We start from the raw sequence: 20843 nt of genomic DNA on the forward strand, positions 1-20843 counted from the left end.
ACATTTTCAAAATGGTTTGACAGGATATGAGTTATCATCACAAAGCCCTACTCGATGTTAAGCCGATCAATGTGAGCGCCAGCTGTCTCGCCAGTCTGCAGCAGCCAATGGGCATCCTGTTACTGGAGGAGAGTTTGCTTCAAGGAACCACAGCGTCAGATGAACCTCCCTCTAAAAAAGCAAGAGGCAAACGAGAACTGCCACCTGACACCGACAGATGGATCCACCTCGCCAAGTAAACCCTATTGATATTTAATTTCATGTTTGTCATTGACATTGCAGCTGTTGGTTGTATGTGTTTATCACGCCATAGCCTCCTCAGCTCTATATTGATTCCTGTTCTTTTCTGTAGACTTTACAGGTCTTTGGGAGACTATGATGTGGTCAGGGGAATCTTTAGTGGCAAGATTGGAACAAAGTCAATAACTTTTACAGCTCTACAGGCCGAAGCAAAGAGTGATTATGCTGAAGCAGTAAAACTCTACAATGAGGTATTGTGCTTGTGCATTTACCGTTCACAGACGCACATGAAATCTGTGCCCTCAACAACACTAAACAAGCTTTATTTTTGAATCGAAGGCTTGTTAGCTCACCCTAAACCCTGATAAAGATGTTTTGTTGATTCAGGCTCTGAACAAAGAGAATTGGGATGGTGGCGAGCCCACGGACACTGAGAAAGATTTCTGGGAGATCGCTGCACTGGAAGCATACGATCACCTGACAGAGTGGAAATCTCTTCAGTACTGTGCCACAGTCAACATAGACGCCAGTTCGCCCATCAACCTAGACAAGATGTGGGCGGAGCCATTTTACGTGGTACATTTTCTGTTGAATTTTTTTGCAAACTGAGCTATTTTTTCTCAATTTCATTTATATTGCATGTGATATCTGTGTTTCATATAGGAAACATACCTGCAGTACATGATGCGCAGTATGTTGAAGCAGTTGCAGCTGGGACAGAGAGATCAGGCTCTGCTCAGCTTTGTCGATGCTGCAATGAAGAAGGAAGAGAGCAAGATCGTCATGGAGACCCATTACAGTCAGGAGCTGAGTTTACTGTACATCCTGCAAGAGGACTATGACAGAGCCAAATATTACGCCAATAACTGCATGCAAGTCTTCATGCAGGTCAGCTTCAATAAAACAAGGACGGAGAACATGTATTTTCAGATATGTAAATGAAATACATTTGTTTTTTAATGCTTCTCTTGGTTTATTTATCAATGAATCATATAGAACTACTCTAGTATCGACCCACTGCTGAACCGCAGTCGTCTGGCTGTGCTGCAGTCTGTTCAAGCTCTGACTGAGATTCAAGACTTCCTGAATTATATCACAGGAGAGGGTGAGCGTACATCTACATCTTTACATACTTATTACACATTATTTTCAGCCAAGCTGTGGGTTTCTTACAAATTATTAACGTCATTTTTTATTCACGCATCACTTTTTTAAATGAATTTCACGATTTTCTCAGTCTCCGTAAATTCTTTGAAGTTCTTGATCAGACGGTGGACCAGTCGCTATCCAGATATCAAACTGGACCCCATGAATGTCTGGGATGACATCATCACATCTCGGTGAGGTTCATGTACTTAAATATGTTTAGAAAACTATAGAAACTTTTAGCATCATTTGAAGTTGCTGATGCTGTAAAGATGATTTAGTGTTCATAACTTATGACAGTCATGCGGGTCATTCTTTCTAAAAACGTTGTTTTTAGTTGTTTCTTCTTGGATAAGATTTTGGAGAAGCTGAGTTCCAGCCCTGAAAACAGCATGGAGGTGGATGGTGCAGAGCAGGTCGGTGGAAAGGAGCCTGGAACACTGGTGAAGAACTGCAAGTTCAACATGAAACTTCAAATGGCAAACAGCGCATGGAAACAGGTGCCGTCACATTTTTCATGTCTTTACCACATTTGTGGTTAGGGTTTAGAAATATTAAGAAAAATATTTAGATTTGATGTTGTATATGACCTTGTATATTTATGTATATATATATATTTTTTTGTTGCCATAAATCATTATTATTAGTCACCCTTTTGTCACCCAGTTTGTCACTGAGTTTTGCAAATATCTAACCAATAAAAATGACTAAAAAGTACTTGTCAACTTGGACAACACAGTATTTAAACAGTGATGATTAACTCTTTGATTTTGATGACAGAATAACTTTCCAGTGGCCACAAAGCTGCTGAAGGAACTCCACCGTGAGGCGAAGACGGATGATGCCTGGCTGCTCCGCTGGGTTCACAGCTTTAGCCGTTTCACTCACAGAAGAAGCGCTGGCCTCGGATCAGTTGAACAGATTAATACTCTGCTCAAGAACGTTCCACTCCTGAGTATGAATTACACCCTCATATCACACTGAATGCACATGTCAACATTATTGTTTTAGTATGATCCTGAGTTTATTAATGAATGATTTGAAAGTTTAGGTTACCAGAGTTGTGAGTTTTTCAGACGAGGTTTCATGCTTTAATCACGGTAGTATCACAATATTTTACAGTGGACACAAAGGAACAGAGTGAAAGCTCCTCGGCTCGTATGTTCCGTGACCAGAAGATCCTTCTCGGCACCACCTATGGTCTGATAGCCAGTGCTGTGGATCGCAGTCCCTCGGCCCTGGAGACTCTTGGAGAAGAGAAGGCAGAAAAAATTCTCAAACTTTCAATGGCCTCATCCATCCCTCAGGTGATGTTTACTTATTTTGGGCATTTCAAAGCTACTGCTCTTCAGAATGATAGATTAACGCATTGTGTTGTTTGGCCATGGTGGCATTTAGGTATTAATTCTGAATGTCCCGGACAAAGCACTTTGTCTAAACCCAGCTTCCTTTTTCAAATGCAAAACCACAAGAAATTAAACTGCACTTTAAAGTGATGAAATGAAAATTCTTCATCATTTACTCGTCCTCTTGTCATTTCAAACCTTTATGATTTTCTTTCTTCCGCAGAGCACAAAAGAAGATATTTTGAAGAAAGTTAGTAACCGAACAGCACTGGCCTCAATTCACTTCTATTGTATAGACACTAAACCAATGCAAGTGAATGGGGACCAGTTAACAACATTTTTCAAAATATCTTCTTGTGTGTTCTGTGGAAGAAAGTCATACAGGTTTGAAATGACAAGAGGGTGAGTAAATGATGACAGAATTTTTATTTTGGGGGAAACTATCACTTTAATGCATCAAAGATTGAATATTGTAGCCATCACATCATTTATGCCAGCTTTTTCCACACCTCTACCTTTGACCACATGTGCTGTTTTTGTACTTTTGTGAATCAGTTTGATGCCCGCTAGTTTTAAATGAACGCATTTTTTATACGTATTTTATGTGCGTTTTCTGTGTCAGGTGGTGGAGGGTCTTCAGATGCAGGCTCTGGATCTGTTGCGCAGTGCTGCCCGTAAGGCCGAAGAGGAGGAGCAGTCCTTCAGCCAACAGCATGTGGACATGCGTGGTATCGTGGAGGCCTACATGACCTTGGTGAACTTCTGTGACAGAAGACTGAGAGAGAGTGAGCAGAAAGAAGAGCGTAAGAGAGAGCTTCGTCTGGTCTCATAAACTGGAGAATCAAAAAATAATACAGACACATTGATTCTCTGTTGTTTTGCTGTAGCGATCAGTTCAAAGCTTCAGTCCTTACCTGCACATGTAGTGAAGATGATGCTGAAAGCCCTGAAGCTCAACTCCGAGGAGGCCAGGCTCAAGTTCCCTCGACTGCTGCAGCTAGTGGAGCTGTACCCTGCCGAAACCCTCGACCTGATGGTCAAAGAGGTGCGGGAATGCTGGAGATCATCTCTATAACCGATGTTGTATGGCAGTGGCACTGTTTATTTGAGGGAACTTTCTTTTTTGGTCCTGATAGGTGGTTAATGTGCCTTGCTGGCTGCTGATTGGCTGGATCAGTCAAATGATGGCTCTGCTTGACAAGCCACAGGCAACAGCAGTTCAGCATGTTATAGAGGAGATTGCGGAATACTATCCACAAGCTCTCATCTACCCGTGCATGATCAGCAGTGAGAACTACACCTTTGAGGAGTCTGCGAGCGGTCAGAGGAACCGGCAGTTTGTTGAGAAGTATGTAAAGAGTCTTTAAAGTGATAGTTCACCCAAAAATGAAAATCCTGTCATCATTTACTCACCCTCTTATCATTTCAAACCTTTATGCTTTTCTTTCTTCCGCAGAACACAAAAAAATATATTTTGAAGAAAGTTGGTAACCGAACAGCACTGGACCCCATTCACTTCTATTGTATGGACACAAAACCAATGCAAGTGAATGGGTAACATTCTTCAAAATATCTTCTTTTGTGTTCTGCGGAAGAAAGAAAGTCATACAGGATTGAAATGACAAGAGTTTGAGTAAATGTTGACAGAATATTTCTTTTGGGGTGAACTATCACTTTGGTGGCTTTGGTTTGACTGCCACTATGTGAACTGTGCGTTTGTGTTCTAGGCTGAGGTCATCACTGGATAAAGGTGGGGTCATTCAAGAGTTTGTAGAGGCACTTCAGCAGCTTACTAACCCTGAAATGCTTTTCAAGGTACAGTCATTTTGTGTATGTAGCCCTACTGTGTGATGCACTTTAGCATGATGGTTATGTCATTTCTAGCCACCAAACCAACTTTTAAGTTTCAAGTACTCTGCAATCTTTTACTGTTTGAACAAACAGGTTGTGTGACCTCTTGCTTTTATTTGTGCACATGTTCTGTCCAGTCTAGACTTTTGATAAGTTAAAGGGACACCCCACCCAAAAATGAAAATTCTGTCATGAATTTCTCACCCGCAAGTTGTTCCAAACCTGAATACATGTCTTTGTTCGGCTGAACACATATTTGGAAGAATGTTAGCAGCTGACAGTTCTGGAGCACCATAGTAGGAAAAATGTTTTGTATATTATTTGTTCTGTTGAACACAAAAGAAGATATTTTGAGGAATTTAGAAAAGCAAACCATTCAGGGGCACCTTTGGCTACCATTTGAATTTTTTTACTATGGTAGTCAATGATGTCCCAGGACTTTCCATTGCTAACATTCTTCCAAATATCTTTCTTTGTGTGAACAGAACAAAGAAATTAATACAGGTTTGGAACAACTAGTGGGTGAGCAATTGACAGAATTTTCATTTTAGGTGCAGTATCCCTTTTATTGAGTCAACTTGTATTTGATGAAATGACACACTTCACCTTTAATTTATCAGTAATTCTTGTGATTCTGAGTTTATGAGTCTGAGACCTTTGTGCCCTGTTTTGCTAGTCTTGATCCACAAATTCTGTTTCGGCAGGATTGGTGGGACGAGGTGAAGAATCGACTGGAGAAACCAAACCTGGACAAACAGAGTATTAAACAGCTCTATGAAGAACTGACTGGATTACTTGGTGATTCAAAGGCCCCGGGATTCGGATCTTTCAGGAGGAAATTCATTCAGGTTGACACCTTCCAATGCTTGGTAGAATACTGTATAACGTAAAGATGTCCTTCTTTTTTAGTTTTAAAATGTGTTATAATAAGTGAAGATTAATTCAGCCTCCTGTGCTTGTTTCTCTATTTCTTTCGAAGCGATATGCTGATGTGCACTTTAACATTTATGTGTCTGTCACAGAAATTCTCTAAGGAAGTAGAGAAGCTTCTTGGTCCTGGAGGATCCAAACTCTATGAGAAGCGTAAGGAGAAGGCGTACCTACAGCAGGTGGACAAAATGGCTGCCTCCATGAGAGATTTCCAGAAAGAGCCAGGAAATCTGAAGGAGTACTCACCCTGGCTCAGCAGCTTCAAGGCGGACACGATCAGAAATGAACTGGAGGTGCCAGGTTGGTGCACTTTTCGTTCATCATGTGACATTTTTAGTGTCAACATGTATTTGTCATTACCTCAAAAGACAAGTTTGGCGTTTTCTCAAGCTGTGATTCTAACTCTGCCACAGGTCAATATGATGGCAGGTCAAAGCCTTTGCCAGAATATCATGCAAAGATAACAGGTTTTGATGAAAGGGTATGAAGAATAATGTTGACACACTATTATCAGAAGTATCATTATTTCAGTGTAATACAGTCTATTTTCTCAACCACAGGTAAAGGTTATGATGTCTATTCGACGGCCGAAGCGTCTCATCATACGAGGAGATGACGAGCGGGATTATCCATTCCTAGTAAAGGGAGGAGAGGACTTGAGGCAGGACCAGCGTATCGAACAGCTCTTCGGTGTGATGAACATGATTCTCAGTCAAGACACTGCATGTTCTCAACGTAGCCTGGCGCTTCGCACCTACCAAGTCATTCCCATCACCAGCAGGTATACTGTTAGCTTTTTAGTTGAAATATGCTGGTCTGATGAAATGTAAGGTACATACAGTATGTGTCCCTAAACGTGTTTTGAACTACAGGATCGGCCTGATCGAGTGGATGGAGAACACCTGCACACTAAAGGACTTCCTTTCCAGCAGAAGAACTGAACAGGAGCTAAAGAGAGTTGCACTCACACAGTGAATGCCCATTCATTTCTTATTGTATCATTAGTACAATTTAAACAATTACTTTTTTTAAGTGATAGAAAACAGCATCCCAGTGCTCTTTTAATCCTATATGAAAACACCTGTTGTGCAGTGGAAGATGGAAGAACAACACCTAATAGGTATATCCTTTGGTTTAATGTGTTTCTTAGGCCTAATGAATGTTATGGTAACTGGATCAGTAAAATGACTGGGAAGCCAGATGGCATTCAACGATATGCTGAACTGTACAAGTAAGTCATTGGTTCATTTGATTTCTTGTCACACTCAAAGATCTGTTATTCTGATATCCTATTGTTTTAATTCACTACAGGAAGGCCAAACGTGTGGACACTGTTAACAACTTTAGGAGAATTGAGCAGATGGTGCCTGATGACCTGTTAAAGTATGCTGGCATTACTCTTTTTCATTTATTTTTGGTTTAATGCAGTTTAGTCAAATTTGATTAAATGACTGTCTAAACTAGCCTGCTTGTTGAGATTTATTGTTCATACTGTATGTATTAATGGTGATTCTCTTAACTCTAAAGTGACTGTGTATGTGTTGTTGTGCACTGCTTGTTTTCAGACGTGGCTTTCTGAGGATGAGTACCACACCTGAAGCCTTCCTGTCATTAAGATCCCATTTCAGCAGCTCTCACGCTGTGCTCTGCGTCAGTCATTGGATTCTGGGCATTGGTGACCGCCATCTCTCCAACTTCATGATCAACACAGAGACTGGTGGCATGATCGGCATTGACTTCGGTCACGCTTTTGGATCAGCAACACAGGTGGACTTTTCTACTACTGTTAGCATATAGTTCACTTTGAGGTGATGCTAAACACGGGTGCATAGTAGCATGTGGTGTTCTGAATGAAGATCGATGAACAAACATCAAATTATGGTTTAGAGGAAAATTAGGAATAATCAGTATTACATGTTATGTGTAGTTTCTCCCAGTGCCTGAACTGATGCCATTCAGACTGACACGGCAGTTTTTGAACCTGATGCGACCCTTGGCTGAGTCTGGTCTCATCCAGAGCGTGATGGTCCACTCGCTACGAGCCTTCAGAGATGACCCAGACCTGTTACTCAACACCATGGATGTGTTTGTTAAGGAGCCCTCACTAGACTGGAAGGTACAACAACTCAAAGCTGATTTAAGACTCATTATTAAGCATGCAAATAGAAACAAATGCTTACTTTAATGCAATAATTTAAGTAATTGCCCACATTGATGACAGTGTTTTTTCAGAGGAACAATAAAGTTTTGGACTTCATAGTTTACATTTATGCATTTGTCAGACACATGACCTTTGCACTGCTCTACCAACTGAACTACAGGAACAACATACTCGGACCTAACAGTCAAAGAGGCAAGTTATACACAACCTACGCTGGTATAACACTCTTATTCCTTATTTTACAGAACTTTGAGCTCAAGCAGTTGAAGAAAGGAGGTACCTGGACAGAAAGTGTGAATACCAAAGAAATAAACTGGTTCCCTCTACAGAAGGTCAACTTTGCTCGGCGGAAGCTAGAGGGAGTCAATCCCTCGGTTATAACAAGGTAACCCCGTTATATGGCATTGCAGCAATCAATAAAACATTGTTTGAAAATGTTTTTTTAAATCTGCTGCGTTGCCATAATGTAATTGATGCAGTTCAAAATTATTTGTAAGTTTTTTAAACCTTTAAAATGTCAAAGCATTTTCCCTAAAGGATGAGAACACAGTACAAACGTTTATATTTTATAACAAAATTTAAAGGGTACACGTATGTCTAATCATGTTGATTTGTTAATGTTTTAGTGAGGAGCTCTGTCTGGGTTTTGAGAAGACTCCAGAGTATAAGGGCATGGTAGCTGTCGCTCGTGGAGAGGAACCACACAACATACGAGCCCGACACAAGGAGAAAGATCTTGGTGTTGAAGAGCAGGTAGACTGCCTGATCGATCAGGCAACAGATCCCAATATACTGGGCAGGGTATGGGTAGGCTGGGAACCATGGATTTGAGTCACTGTGACAAAAACATTGTATTTCTAAAAACTGTAAACGGTTTCTTATAGTGTATAGACATGGCGTTTAGCTCCATGCTTAATTTCTTAACCACTGTCTAATTGAGATGAGGCTGTGATAATATTCAATAACACTCAAGACCTAAATATTTGCTACAAAACCGATATGTTGTGTTTGAATTATGTTTTAATGTTGATGAAGGAAAACTGGTGTATTTTTTTCTGGATGCATTTTTCTAAAGGAATCATAAAATAAAGCCTGCAAAGTGATGTTGTGAAAGGCTGAGGCTTTTTCCTTTTCACCGCTGCATTTTCCCATTTTCATTATTTATTGACAATACCAGAAGGCTTTTAATAAAACAAATAGTTTTGTTACATTTCGGATAATTCAATTGAAAAGGTTAAGTAAAATCTAAATGTTTGAGACATATCAATTTAAAGCAAGCGTTGTTTTAGTAAAGAAATGATTAAGTCAATCAACTTTATTGATCAACAACCAAGGAAACGCAGGCCACAGTTGGATTGGGTCAAAATATATTCGGCTTTCAAAGGCTTTGGGTTCAAGCAAATAAGTCCATTGTGCAGGTACCGTAAGGTCAAAGAGATTATATAGAGGTTAATACACAAAGCAATCCTTATATATATATTTATATACACATATATATTAACAAATGGCTATTAAAATCATTACAAGACTGTGCATAGCATTTAGATACAAAACAGTCAAATGCAATACTGAAGGCCAATATTTCAGGCTGACGCTGCAGCACTTTGCATGTTTTGCTCTTGCCTGGCTTGCTTGTTCAACGTTACATTTTAGGCCTCCAGCCATTAATAAACTGCATAAGTTTCTTTACTTGAAGTTTGCTTAGCTTAAAATCCTCTGACAAAATCTCCTCTGTTAGCTGCGTGAGTAAATTTCCATCAATCTTTTCTCGCATGAACAACAAAACAACATCGTCAGATAGACCAATGAACCGTAGTGACTTTGAAACCTCCTCAATGGAGAGACCTGATAGGTTGTTCGGTGGCTGCCATTGTGAGTCTGTAGCAACAGGACAGGAGTTTGAAAACACATCTGTAGGGCTTTGATGTGACCCTTCAAGCGAGCAGCCTTTAGACTCAAGTTCCACGGCATCAACATTAGCTGTGGTTGTAGTGGTGGGCTCTGGATCTTTTTTTGTATCGTTAGATTTGGAGGTTCTTGGAGGCAAAATGGGGCAGGACTGGCTTTGCTTAGTGTTACATTCCTCTGCGGATTTGTCTCTGAAAATTTCCACAGTGTAGCTGGTGGATTTGGTGCAAGACTGGGAAGGCCCCTTTTTGACCTTGGAGGTCGCAGAGCTCCCTTTAAAATTCTCCCGCCTATCAAAGTCAAAGAGGCCTGTGGGACAAGCCTTAGGAGTACCAGGTGTCCTCTTTCGTGGATAACTAGAGTAACTACGACAGTGTACTGAAGGAAAATCCTCACCTTTATACGAGTCAGCCCCACAGAAATCGTTTGGCCAGGAAAGGCGGGAAAATGAGGCACCGATGGAAGGACTGAGGCAAGGGAGAGGCTTGGAGCCCTCACTGGCGTCTGGTCTGATCCAGTTACATGGGTAGCATGCATGGTTCTGATCATCGGACTCGCTCCGAGGCTCACCCTCTCCACCTCTATTGAGATGGACAAGAGGATCATTCAGTTGTGATAAACACACATCATGAATAAATAAACTCCATTTGCTCAAAACTGTAACTCACATGTTGTGTAGGCCAGAGGAGTAATAGGATAGTGTTGGGCTTGGGGAGCGAGTGTCTGTCTGTAGTGGCTTCGCAGGAGGGTACGGCACTGTGACGCTGCCTGAGCTTGTCTGTTTGGAACTCCGTGGTGGAATCGGTGGAGCATTCAACAACCGGCACTCCTCTTTCACCTGCAATAGGGAAAAACCTGTACTGTAACAATTATCACTTTATCTTTACATAATTACACTGTGAGGGTGGTTAATAAACATCTAGCTCAAATGTCAGAACAGAGATTTCTTGAGACAGGATGTTTCAATCTAAAACTAGAAAGTCCAGGAAATTTAACCTTTGTTCCTACTTGGAATATAATCCTGTCTGCTGTGATTGACCAACAGGGTAAATAAATAAGTCACTATTTAATCACAGCATAAACTTTGCTTAAACTGGGAACATTCTGATCAATGTGTGCAGACAGAAAAAAATCATGAATCTGTGCATCAACATTTTGGCGATGGCTTAAGCAGGGCTCGACATTAACGCTTGTCCGGGACAAGTGAATGTTTTGTATGGGCAAGTGAGAGAGAATTTTACTTGCCCGACCGGACAAGTAACTTGAAAAAAAACAGTGCAACATATACGTAGAATAATAAGAATATGTGCATTAGACAGAGCTCAGAGCTGCGTGTTTGTGTGTGACAATAATCAATGCGCACCGCACTGAGTCCTTGCGGACGCGGAATCCTGTTATTTAAATGTCATCTGGCTGTTCTGCGTGTCTGGGTGAATTACGTGCACAGTTTAACATACAACACCAGTGATGGTCGAGGATTTATCTGTGCTGCACTGTATGAGGATATAAACACATGAACTTCATCTCCTGAGTTGCTCTGAGAGTTTATTTTACGATCGTTTTACTGTTTGCGTGAAGCTATCTGCAAACAAGTGTCTTCCCGATGACCCGTCAAAATAAAAGTCCCGTTAAATTGAACGCTCAAGACAAAAAATACAGTAGTGTACTATAGTATTTGCTATTGAAAATTGAAGTGCCCTTGTAGTAAATTGATAAACACTGTATACTATAGTAAAGTTCAAAAACAATATAGTAAGAATTTTACTGCAGTTTACCAGTTTACTACTAATTTATGTGGACAAATATACCACTATTGTATAGTAAAAAAGGAAAAACACAGAACTTAGAAATATTAAAACAAATTTAGGTAATCTAAAAATGATATGGCCCTAATTTATCCATCTGTATGTAACATTAATGTCTTTTGTCAGTTATCTGCCTATTCATAATGATCTACACTTGCACATTTCTGCCTGTGCTACCAAACTTTAAACCTCTCTAGCACCAGTGCTATGTGCAAAAAAAGTTAACTTACAGCCTTAACACTAATAATAATTACTGCTTGCCTTTGTTTTATAGCAGTCACGGAGAGTAGGCCTATAACCAAATTCAGGCGGCCAAAGCGGACACTAGTTAAAATGCTTAGAAGCAAACTTGACCAATCTAAATCCGAAACAATTATATTATATTATAATTCAAATGAAATATCATCTTTGGACAGTAATTTTTGTACTCGGACAAGTGAATGACAAATTTACTTGTCCGAAGGACAACCACATGACAATGCTTAATGTCAAGCCCTGGCTTAAGTGTAAACCTTTAAAGATTAATACACCAGAACATCATATTTAGAGAATTAAAACAGACGAATCTATGAACTCACAGCTTCAGACTTTGGAGGCACCGGAGGTGGAGGTAGATTGACATCTGCACTGAGGATGGTACTTGTGGGACCTGTTGTAGCGTATGGCAGTACAGTCGTGCAGCCAGAGATGGTGGAGTTTCCTCTGACACCCTCGTTGTGTTCTAGCACAGATCCAGGGTTCTTAACCTGATCCAACCAAAGCTCCTCATACGGCACGTCTGGTTTAAGTGAACCTGAGGAACTCTCCAGCAACTCTGGGAAAAGATAATCTGCATCGGGTGGTTCTGGTGCAATGCAATCTCCGCATAAACTAATGCAGCCCTGAAGGTTTACCTCGCTGTTGCCATGGAGATTGTTGCCGTAGACACAGACAGACAGGCGGTGGAATGACTGCGTGAGCTCATCTCGGGCTGAGCTCAGAGAACTTGGCAGATGCACATGTGATGGGCAGCCATTGCTTCCACCTCCGCTGGTGTTACAGATCGCACTCCCACTTCCTGATCCACAAGTGCTGCTTTTCTTCGGACTCTTGCCCTCCTCGATCCAGTCCACCCGTACATCGCGGACCGCTCTGGAGTAGTCGTCAATATCAAACTGCTCCTTGCAATATGCAAACCAGCGGTGGACCACCGTCTCCAACCAAGCTTCTCCCTGAAGCAGCCCTTCAGGCACCAGTAAACGCGGCAGTGCTGTAGACACGTGCAAGGGGAAATACACTGGCAGTATTTTGTTTGAACGTAAAACACAACACACAACCACCGTCTTGGTCTGGATGTTGACCAGCTTGTATCTGTGGCCTTCGCGGATCAGATGTAGGTCATGTGGGTTACGTGGCGGGCTGCTAGGCACCATGACGTTCACAGGTAACCTGGTCTTCTCCACAATTGTGCGAATAGTGTGTTCCCCTTCTTGCATTTGCAGCTCCAGCGGCGAACAGGTACTGAAGCGACCTCGGCACTGGAAAGGCAGGCTGATGCTCTCGTTGGTGCGGTGGTTCATGCAGATAAGGCATGGCATCTTGCCGCGGCCAAGCTTACTTATGGAGTTTAGCTTACCGATGCGCTTGAAAATGGTGTTGAAACGTGATTTTTCTTTCGACGTTTTAGCATAAAGGATCTCGGCCTGGCCCATTAGTGTCAGCTCATCCCCAGTGCTCAGCGTGATGTTGTACACTTCCGTGTCATCGTTGGACTCTCCTGATGCCATCTGGGAAAAAACAAGAGCCATGTTATATGATCGTTGTAACAGATTTTTAATATCTGCTAAAAGTCTCTTAAAAATCTTAAAGTGAAGGTAACATGCTATTTCATGCATTCTGACTTCTTTACACTGTTTAAACGTGCTGGCTTCTCAAGCTTAACATGGTCAACTTGTCAAAAAACTCTGCCAGGGTTTGTACAGGTTTCGGAAAGTTTTTTTCCAACATTGATTCCCATTTCGTAACAAGGGTTCTTAGTCCCTTATTGGACAATTCTCCTGGAAAAACACGCCCACACATCATCCATCCATCGAGCGAAAGAGCACACCCACGCGCAAGTGTGAGAGAAAGAGCATGCCCACGCGTCAACAAGCCAGCGTGAGAAAGAGCACGCCCATCAATGCCGCTTCACTCGTCGGCACCAATTGCCTGGTGGTTAGTGCGCCAACATATAGCGCTAGTACGCTCACGGCAACCCCAGTTCGATTCCCGTCTTGTGCAGTCCTTTGCCGATCCTGCTCCCGTCTCTACCCAGCACTTTCCTGTCACCTCTCCACTATCCTATCACAATAAAGACAAAAAGCCCATAAATATAACTTTAAAAAAAAATGCCGCTTCACTCGGCTGACGGAAGTTTAGCTGTGTTTGTTTGCTCACTGCATTTCAATGACGAATGTTATATAAACGGTGGATATAACACTGGATTTGGAGATCGTTTGAAACTGATAGATGGCACGGTCCCAGCGTTAAAAGATGCCGGACATGAACCGCACGCGGGAAGTCAAACTATGTGTTTGACTAAGTCATATGTCTATGTTTTGTTGGCAATCAGCGTGTACGTGCATAATGTAAACAACACGAACTTATAGTGAATCAATGCGATGATGTATTGTGTGCTTGTGCTGTAGTTCCGCCCCTCCCCCCCCCCTGCACGCGTCCAGGCGCTCGTCTTTCCCTGAAATAATCGTACAGCTGTATCTGTCTTTTGTAAATTTGATCAAACTAAGTACTCTTCGAAGATACGAGGTATGCAATACTACTGTATAGGTACTCAAGATTAATATGAGATTGGCAGAAACTGCGTGTTACCTCATCTTTAATATTCAGGTGAATCAATGTAGTTTCTTTGTGAAAAAGGAATTTTATTAGAATAATCCTAAAACATTAGTGTAGGAGGCTCAAACCAGACCTTAACATTGAAGGTTATTTCCTCCATGACATAAACTCGCTCAGGGAATGCCTTGGCCACCTCCTCCACGCTGTTGAAGTACTGCACAGGCTCCTTAATGTCCCTGTCCTGCTCCAGCAGCTTAAACTGACCTGAGACCAACCATAAAACAGTGCACTTAAATACAGCTATGAGAATAATGGGCGATAATGTTTATTATTCACTATGCAATTATACAGAGGTCTTTCTGTTTTGTGTTGGTCATTGCTAAACATTTTTATCATGCAAAAATGTACATTTAAAATAATTTTACTACATTTTTCCATCACATAGACAATTTACTATGTCAGACAATTCAGAGTGAATAAAACCAAATTAATTTCTTTTTTCTCTTCAGAGACTTGTTTCCCTTAAGAGGCCAAACTACTCTCCTGATAGCCAGAGGGATGTCAATATGAGAAGACCAATTAGCTAATGAACTGCAGACTTGGTTGATGGGAATGCTGCACCACAAAAAAATACAAGCAGCACAATTCTTTGCTCTTTCTGATACCTGGCCTGGGTAACATTAAAATAGTGAACCCCGAATGACTAATTTATACTTCCTTTCCCCAGCTGTCAGAAAGACTGTATACAGCTTGCGTTATGAATGGCCTCACCCTCATAATGGACTGGGATCTCGATTTTCGGTCCGATGACATAATGGCCCTCCTCTAGGTTATGGGCAGTAATTGTGGTCCACTGGCGACATGAATGAATCAAGAGGTAGTCATTTTCTCTCAGTCCTTCCACTGATTCCCCTGAGATGAAACATTTACATTATAATTTTGTCAAGAAGCATAAAAAGCATAGAACAGGCCAAATGAGCTTTACAACGAGGTTTAATATGTATGGTCAACATAGCAAACTGTACTTTGTGGTGAAGGAAATCGCTAAAAGTTTGGTTTAGAAAGCTTGTTTTACAATATAATAATAATAATAAGATACAATTTAATACGTGTAGGCAGAGCATTTGTACAACACAGATTGTTATGATGTGATGGGTGAAATAAAAAGGTCATGGGTAAGGTGTGTGTGTAACTGTTGAACTGAATGAGCTCTTATAAGGGTTCAGATTTACAGTTACAGTTCCCATAATGATAATAATCCTCTTCCCCTGAAATTACCCCTCCTCCATCTTTACACAAATAAGCTTGTGTTTCTAATACAATTTTAACATAAATCATCGTGTATCAAATAACATTTAGTTACTTTACTATATTACTATAGATTATTAGTAATCTTTTAGTTTAAAAAAACCCTCGTTTGCTGTGATTTAGTCTGTATTTGTGAGGGCTGCTTTGTACAATTTAAGAAGAAATCCAAATTGGGATCACAGAGTATGTTGAGGAGGTAGTTGTTTTGTGGTGAAAACATTTGTTTTACTGACCAAATGGCAACAACTATTGTTATGAGGCCAGTGTTTGTGTAGACACTTAGTACTGTAGTCCGTTTTAACTCTGGCCTCTGGCTAATTTGCGTTAGCTCGCTAACATCTCTGCCTATTTTATTAGCCTTTTATTTGGCTGTTCGGCCGGTAAACCAGTTAGAACAGTTACTTAATACACCACATTTAAGGTGTATAGTTTAAGTAGATACATGATGGCGACAGACGCAAATGTCTTCTGCGGCGTGTGTAAATTGAGTGAAGGAAGGGTAATGTTAGCCTAGCGCGCTAGGCTGCTAATTATTGGAATTCCATAGGAGCGCAACCGCCCACGCGCAGCAGCAGCTGCGGCACGCAACACAAGTACAACTGCACCTGATTTACTAGAAACACTGCGGCGTTTTACACAACACAACACAAGTCAAGGCAAATCTTACCGCTATCCAACTTTACAATCTGTGGTAGTCTGTAGGCACTAACGAGTCTATCCAGAGGCAGTGTCGTCGTGCTCCATGTTACATCTTTCAAACTGTTGTACAGCATCGATCCAAGGTCCATGTTAGCCTGCTAACATCGGTGCGTTATCCCACCGCCACATGCATTTGCAGCAAAGAACGGTTCTTTCATGGAGAAAGCTTCGTTAGATGTCCTCTTGTTTACTTGAATGCAACAGTGTAGTGGAGTGAAACCATGTCGGCCAACTATCTATTTACACTGACAGGAAATGCCATGTATCCCAAGCCGTAGTGATCTCGGAGGTGGAGTGGCTATTTCCTCTTCCCTGCCGCTCCAGCGGTTGCTCCGGCAACCGGCGCCATACTGGCTGTAACGTACCCGAGTTTATAACAAACCTGTATCTGTCATACATTCTGCTGTCCTGCTTTATTGCCAAATGTTTTATATTTAATCAATGGGAATTTCACTTTCTAGCAGACAGACATATAGTGCCGGTGCTGGAGTTTTGAAATGTTAAAATCTGTTGTATACAGTCTATGGTTAAAATACACATATTGACTCAAATATCTAACAACTAAATGAACTAAACTAAAGGTAAACAAAGCAAACTAAAGGAAACAGTGGTAACTAATATATGTTTGTATAAAATACATATATTATATTGAATCTGCCCCAGAGTTATCCTTGTCTTGCTTCTCTCCACCCTTAAGGCTAAAATACACTACAAGACTTTTGCTCAGATTTTGCCCTGATTTTCAGTCTGGACTTTGTTGCAGAAAGTCTGTGCCAGTCTGCAGATTTGATCAGTTAGTGTGTTTCTATCTGAAAATTCCAAAAAGTCTGCAAGTGTATGGTGTTAAAAAGAATCTGTTCAGATTTTAAAAGTCTTGTAGTGTATTCCAGCCATTAGAAATAACTTGTAGATGTCATATGATTTCATGTTTACTAGTGAAGTGACCTATTTGTCAGATATGGTGATACCCATACCCCGAATTGTGACCTCTGCATTTAACCCATCCAGTGACTAGTGAGCACACGCACAGCAAGTCATCAACACACTTATACCCGGAGCAGTGGGCAGCTATCACTGCAGCACCTGGTGAGCAAGTGGGGTAAGGGAGCCTTGCTTGCATTATCCTTGCATTATCCCCCTGAGAATCGAACCAGAAACCTTCTGGTCACGAGTCCGACTCTCTAACCATTAGGCCACGACTGTCCCCCATCATATTATTTTAATGTGACCTACACTGTTTTGTGCCCATAGAAATTGACCTTTTCAATGAAATAGTTCTCTGTGCTTCATTTTGAAGAGTCCAATACATAATGACACACTTGTCAACAATTTTTTAAAATGTTTTTTATCCTGATAATCATAGTTTTTTAAATGTGTGTTTTAAAACAACAAGGAATCTGTGGTTTCTTAAAGTGACTACAAAATGCTGTAAAGCATCCCTTCCTTCACAAGCCAGATTGGACACTACTGGGCCTCTTCTGCTGCTTCTGCTACTTATACCCATAATGCAACTACCAGCCAACTGATGGTGAATCTGTCTGTACATTATTTATTATATTATTTATTTTAACTTCATTTAAATTAACCACATTAGCCATGTCTTAAAAAGCCAATAAATTGGCAACATTATATAAAAGTATTTTCACATTTTTCAGGGGATGTTTTCTTCTCTACTATGAAAAGCGAAGTTGTCTTGGGGGCTGCTATTCAAGAGAACCCGTATAGCTGATGGGCAAACGGTAACAAATTCAGCAAACATTTGACTTCTGATGAGCCTGGAGATTCGCGTCCATGCCTTGAGCAAAACATGTACAGTACATATGCTCTACAGATTGTAGATCATCATATAATCATTTTTTTAAATAATCATTGTTTTTTATGTTGCTATAAATGTTATTCTAAAGCAGGAAAATGACAGTTATTATATCACTGTAAGTTGGTCAAACAAAATGAATTTATTATAAATATAGTTATGGATATATAAAGAATATATTATTTTGAATTTTATATTATAATATTGTAATGATTTTAATTGCTTATGAGACATAGTCATGGACAGTATAGCCTTGAGCAGAAATAAATGTTACATCCATCCAAATATGACAATATTCTTTGTGCTCTCCAAAGAGTTACCCATAGCTAAGTAATATTTCCCTCAACTCTTTTCTCTAGAGTCGCTGTACCAAACCTATGCTTTCTGAAGTGGCACTGATGGTCAACCTGAGGGAACCTCCCATAACCCCCAACCTGCAGAGGTGGGTAGTAACGAGCTACATTTACTTCGTTACATTTACTTGAGTAACATTTTGGAAAATACGTACTTTTTAAGTAAAATTAAAAGTGTGTACTTTTACTCTTACTTGGGTAAATTTCTAATAGAAAATCTGTGTTTACTTCGTTACATTGCGTGATGTTCCTTCATTTTAAAATATGCTTTTTAAAACGCGTTGTTTATTTCAAGGTTGTCGTCTCTTTTTACGGGCATTCCTGAGTGATCGATTCTTTTGAGTCGATTCTTTTGAAAGCATTAATTGAACAATGGGCAAAACCATTTGAATAGGCTAATGAATCAGTTAAAATGATTTGTTCAGTTCGCACTTCGCGTTCGCAGCACGATCTGAATCATCTGAAGCAGGATTACTCACTCCTCGTAGCGCGAAATTTAAGAACACGCAGAAGAGCGTTGGATGAAGTGGATATTAATCTATATCTACAATCAAAACTGCAAATGTGTCATATTGTTTGCCAGCAATGATAAATGCCCGCACCCGCGCGACCTGTTCGTCAGACAGAGACGTGGGCTTGCAGAAATATACATTTGAAGAACAGACGGAAGAAAACTTGTTGATGGGCGTGTGGTTCACTGTTTACTGTTTGTTTACAAGTAAGAGCGTTTCACAACACACACGTGACACAACACGAGAAAACATGAGCTTTGTTCAAAAATGTGTATTTCATTTAAAGGAGTCATATTGCACGGCTAAAACGAATATTATTGTTTGTTTTAGATGTAACGCAATGTGTATACACCATTTAAAGTTTAAAAAACGTTGTATTTTCCACATACCGTGTTTGTATCTCCTCTTTGGCCTATATAATCAGATACAAAGTAACTAAGTAACTAGCTACTTGAGTAGTTTTTTCATTGCATACATTTTTACTTTTACTCAAGTAATTTTTAAAATAGTGATTTTTTTACTTTTACTTGAGTAACAATTTCTCTAGTTACTTGTACTTTTACTTGAGTAAAGATTTTGGCTACTCTACCCACCTCTGCCAACCTGATACAAACAGTAATTGTAATGGAGTAGCCTCATCCATGCACTCCATTGAAAGAGTACATCAAGTGTCAGTCCATGAAAGAAAAAACAGCATGAATCTAGTCAAAGTCTGGCAGAGTTCAGTGGTGCATTGGGCAAGAGAGGGGAGGGGGGGCAGGGTCGGGAGGGAGTTTAGCTTCCTGACTGCCTGGTGGATGAAGCTCTCTTTTAGTCTGCTGGTCCTGGCCTGCAGCTGGTCCTGGCCTGGTCTAATTGCAGCAGGCAGCGCATGCATTGCAAGACTGTTTAAAGAGGTCTTTCACACCGACATTGACACTCGCAACATCCCAGAGCTCAAGCTGATCGACTTCATCTGTGCTTTGCCTTCCACAAAACAATTCTTCCCTGAACCTGAATATAGAGGTTAGCTGGTATGTTACATTTATCATTTGTAATATTTATCATGTGACCCTTCTACAGATTAGATCAACTTTGAAAAGGTCTTCTTTTTTCACAGGAGCATAAAGTTACAAGCCATCTGAGGTCTCTACAGTTGGCAGGTTTTGTGCCAAGACAACAAATACCTGGTATCTAGGGATGCTCCTGCATGAAAAAATATACAAGCTATCCTTCCAGAGGTAACTTTTAATTAACATTAGCAAACCAACCACATTTGAACCTCATCAACAGATATCTTGTGATTCCCGACCTCCTGCGTTTATATAATGACGCAATTAATGGTTGCAGACGTCATCTTATGGTAAATTCTTGTGATACTATACAACAGAAAGTGTTGTGGTAATCATGTCATGTGTCATATAATACCACACAAGAAACAACATAAATACAACAGACAGACTTGTGAAATTTAGCTAGCTAATGCAGTTATGATGCAATTAAGGATGGCAGATGTTTTATCGGACACGCACTTGACCCTGAGTTAACTTCTGGTGTGTGTTTGGCTAGTGTCTAAAAACATAAGCTAACTATTGATATTTTGCTTAATTTATGTTAATATTAATTTATATTATTATTTTATTGGATAATAATTTTATTAAATAAACGATGTTGAATTTTGTTGTATGTTCATTTTTATTAAATAAACAATTTGTTGAATGGGTCCTGCAGTTTGGTCGCATTTAAACAAACCGTATGGTACATTGACTAGCAGTTGAGCTTGGTAATCGGAGTCTAAATTCAATTTATTGGAGAGACAAGTTTAGCCAAGTAACGGTTCTTCTCGGTTTCTTTTGATTGTTATCAGAAATAATCTACAAGCGCTCTATTGTTTGTGAATGTGTACCGGAAGTTAAGTTGGGGTCACAAAAGTGCGTATGCGCAGTAACTTAGTTTAAGATGAAACCGTCTATAATAC

At 40.4% G+C, this 20843-nt stretch overlaps 2 protein-coding genes across 6 annotated transcripts in view; one reads left to right on the plus strand and one right to left on the minus strand.

Moving 5' to 3' along the window:
- prkdc (protein kinase, DNA-activated, catalytic subunit) overlaps positions 1 to 8790 on the plus strand; it is a 30199-nt gene extending 21409 nt beyond the window's left edge. For 3 of the 4 annotated variants that reach the window (XM_057330438.1, XM_057330447.1, XM_057330455.1), the window contains 24 exons: positions 24 to 235; positions 353 to 491; positions 628 to 816; positions 904 to 1128; positions 1237 to 1345; positions 1478 to 1580; positions 1724 to 1886; positions 2167 to 2341; positions 2509 to 2693; positions 3355 to 3535; positions 3620 to 3777; positions 3869 to 4080; positions 4460 to 4547; positions 5288 to 5431; positions 5606 to 5813; positions 5927 to 5994; positions 6074 to 6294; positions 6386 to 6484; positions 6664 to 6744; positions 6825 to 6896; positions 7079 to 7280; positions 7441 to 7629; positions 7920 to 8059; positions 8301 to 8790. In XM_057330438.1, the coding sequence (XP_057186421.1) occupies positions 24 to 235; positions 353 to 491; positions 628 to 816; positions 904 to 1128; positions 1237 to 1345; positions 1478 to 1580; positions 1724 to 1886; positions 2167 to 2341; positions 2509 to 2693; positions 3355 to 3535; positions 3620 to 3777; positions 3869 to 4080; positions 4460 to 4547; positions 5288 to 5431; positions 5606 to 5813; positions 5927 to 5994; positions 6074 to 6294; positions 6386 to 6484; positions 6664 to 6744; positions 6825 to 6896; positions 7079 to 7280; positions 7441 to 7629; positions 7920 to 8059; positions 8301 to 8505 (3768 nt within the window). In that variant the 3' untranslated portion in view covers positions 8506 to 8790. Of the gene's footprint in view, positions 1 to 23; positions 236 to 352; positions 492 to 627; positions 817 to 903; positions 1129 to 1236; positions 1346 to 1477; positions 1581 to 1723; positions 1887 to 2166; positions 2342 to 2508; positions 2694 to 3354; positions 3536 to 3619; positions 3778 to 3868; positions 4081 to 4459; positions 4548 to 5287; positions 5432 to 5605; positions 5814 to 5926; positions 5995 to 6073; positions 6295 to 6385; positions 6485 to 6663; positions 6745 to 6824; positions 6897 to 7078; positions 7281 to 7440; positions 7630 to 7919; positions 8060 to 8300 lie in introns of those variants that run through there. The other variant, XM_057330463.1, reaches the window with a different exon arrangement.
- Positions 8791 to 8906: 116 nt separating this feature from the next.
- On the minus strand, positions 8907 to 16532 carry garem (GRB2 associated, regulator of MAPK1). Of its 2 annotated transcripts, XM_057330473.1 has the most exons (6): positions 16177 to 16532; positions 14973 to 15113; positions 14335 to 14465; positions 11966 to 13153; positions 10251 to 10420; positions 8907 to 10163 (listed from the first exon to the last, which is right to left on the minus strand). In XM_057330473.1, exons 1-6 carry the CDS (start codon positions 16295 to 16297, stop codon positions 9317 to 9319), a joined length of 2598 nt encoding a protein of 865 aa, XP_057186456.1. In that variant the 5' UTR covers positions 16298 to 16532; the 3' UTR covers positions 8907 to 9316. The 2 variants fall into 2 exon arrangements, with proteins under 2 accessions (XP_057186456.1, XP_057186464.1); XM_057330481.1 differs by lacking the exons at positions 14335 to 14465; positions 14973 to 15113; positions 16177 to 16532 and adding an exon at positions 13478 to 14319.
- Positions 16533 to 20843: the final 4311 nt, after the last annotated feature.

The sequence above is a fragment of the Triplophysa rosa genome, linkage group LG1 (genome assembly GCF_024868665.1).
Source record: "Triplophysa rosa linkage group LG1, Trosa_1v2, whole genome shotgun sequence".
Classification (NCBI taxonomy): Eukaryota; Metazoa; Chordata; class Actinopteri; order Cypriniformes; family Nemacheilidae; genus Triplophysa; species Triplophysa rosa.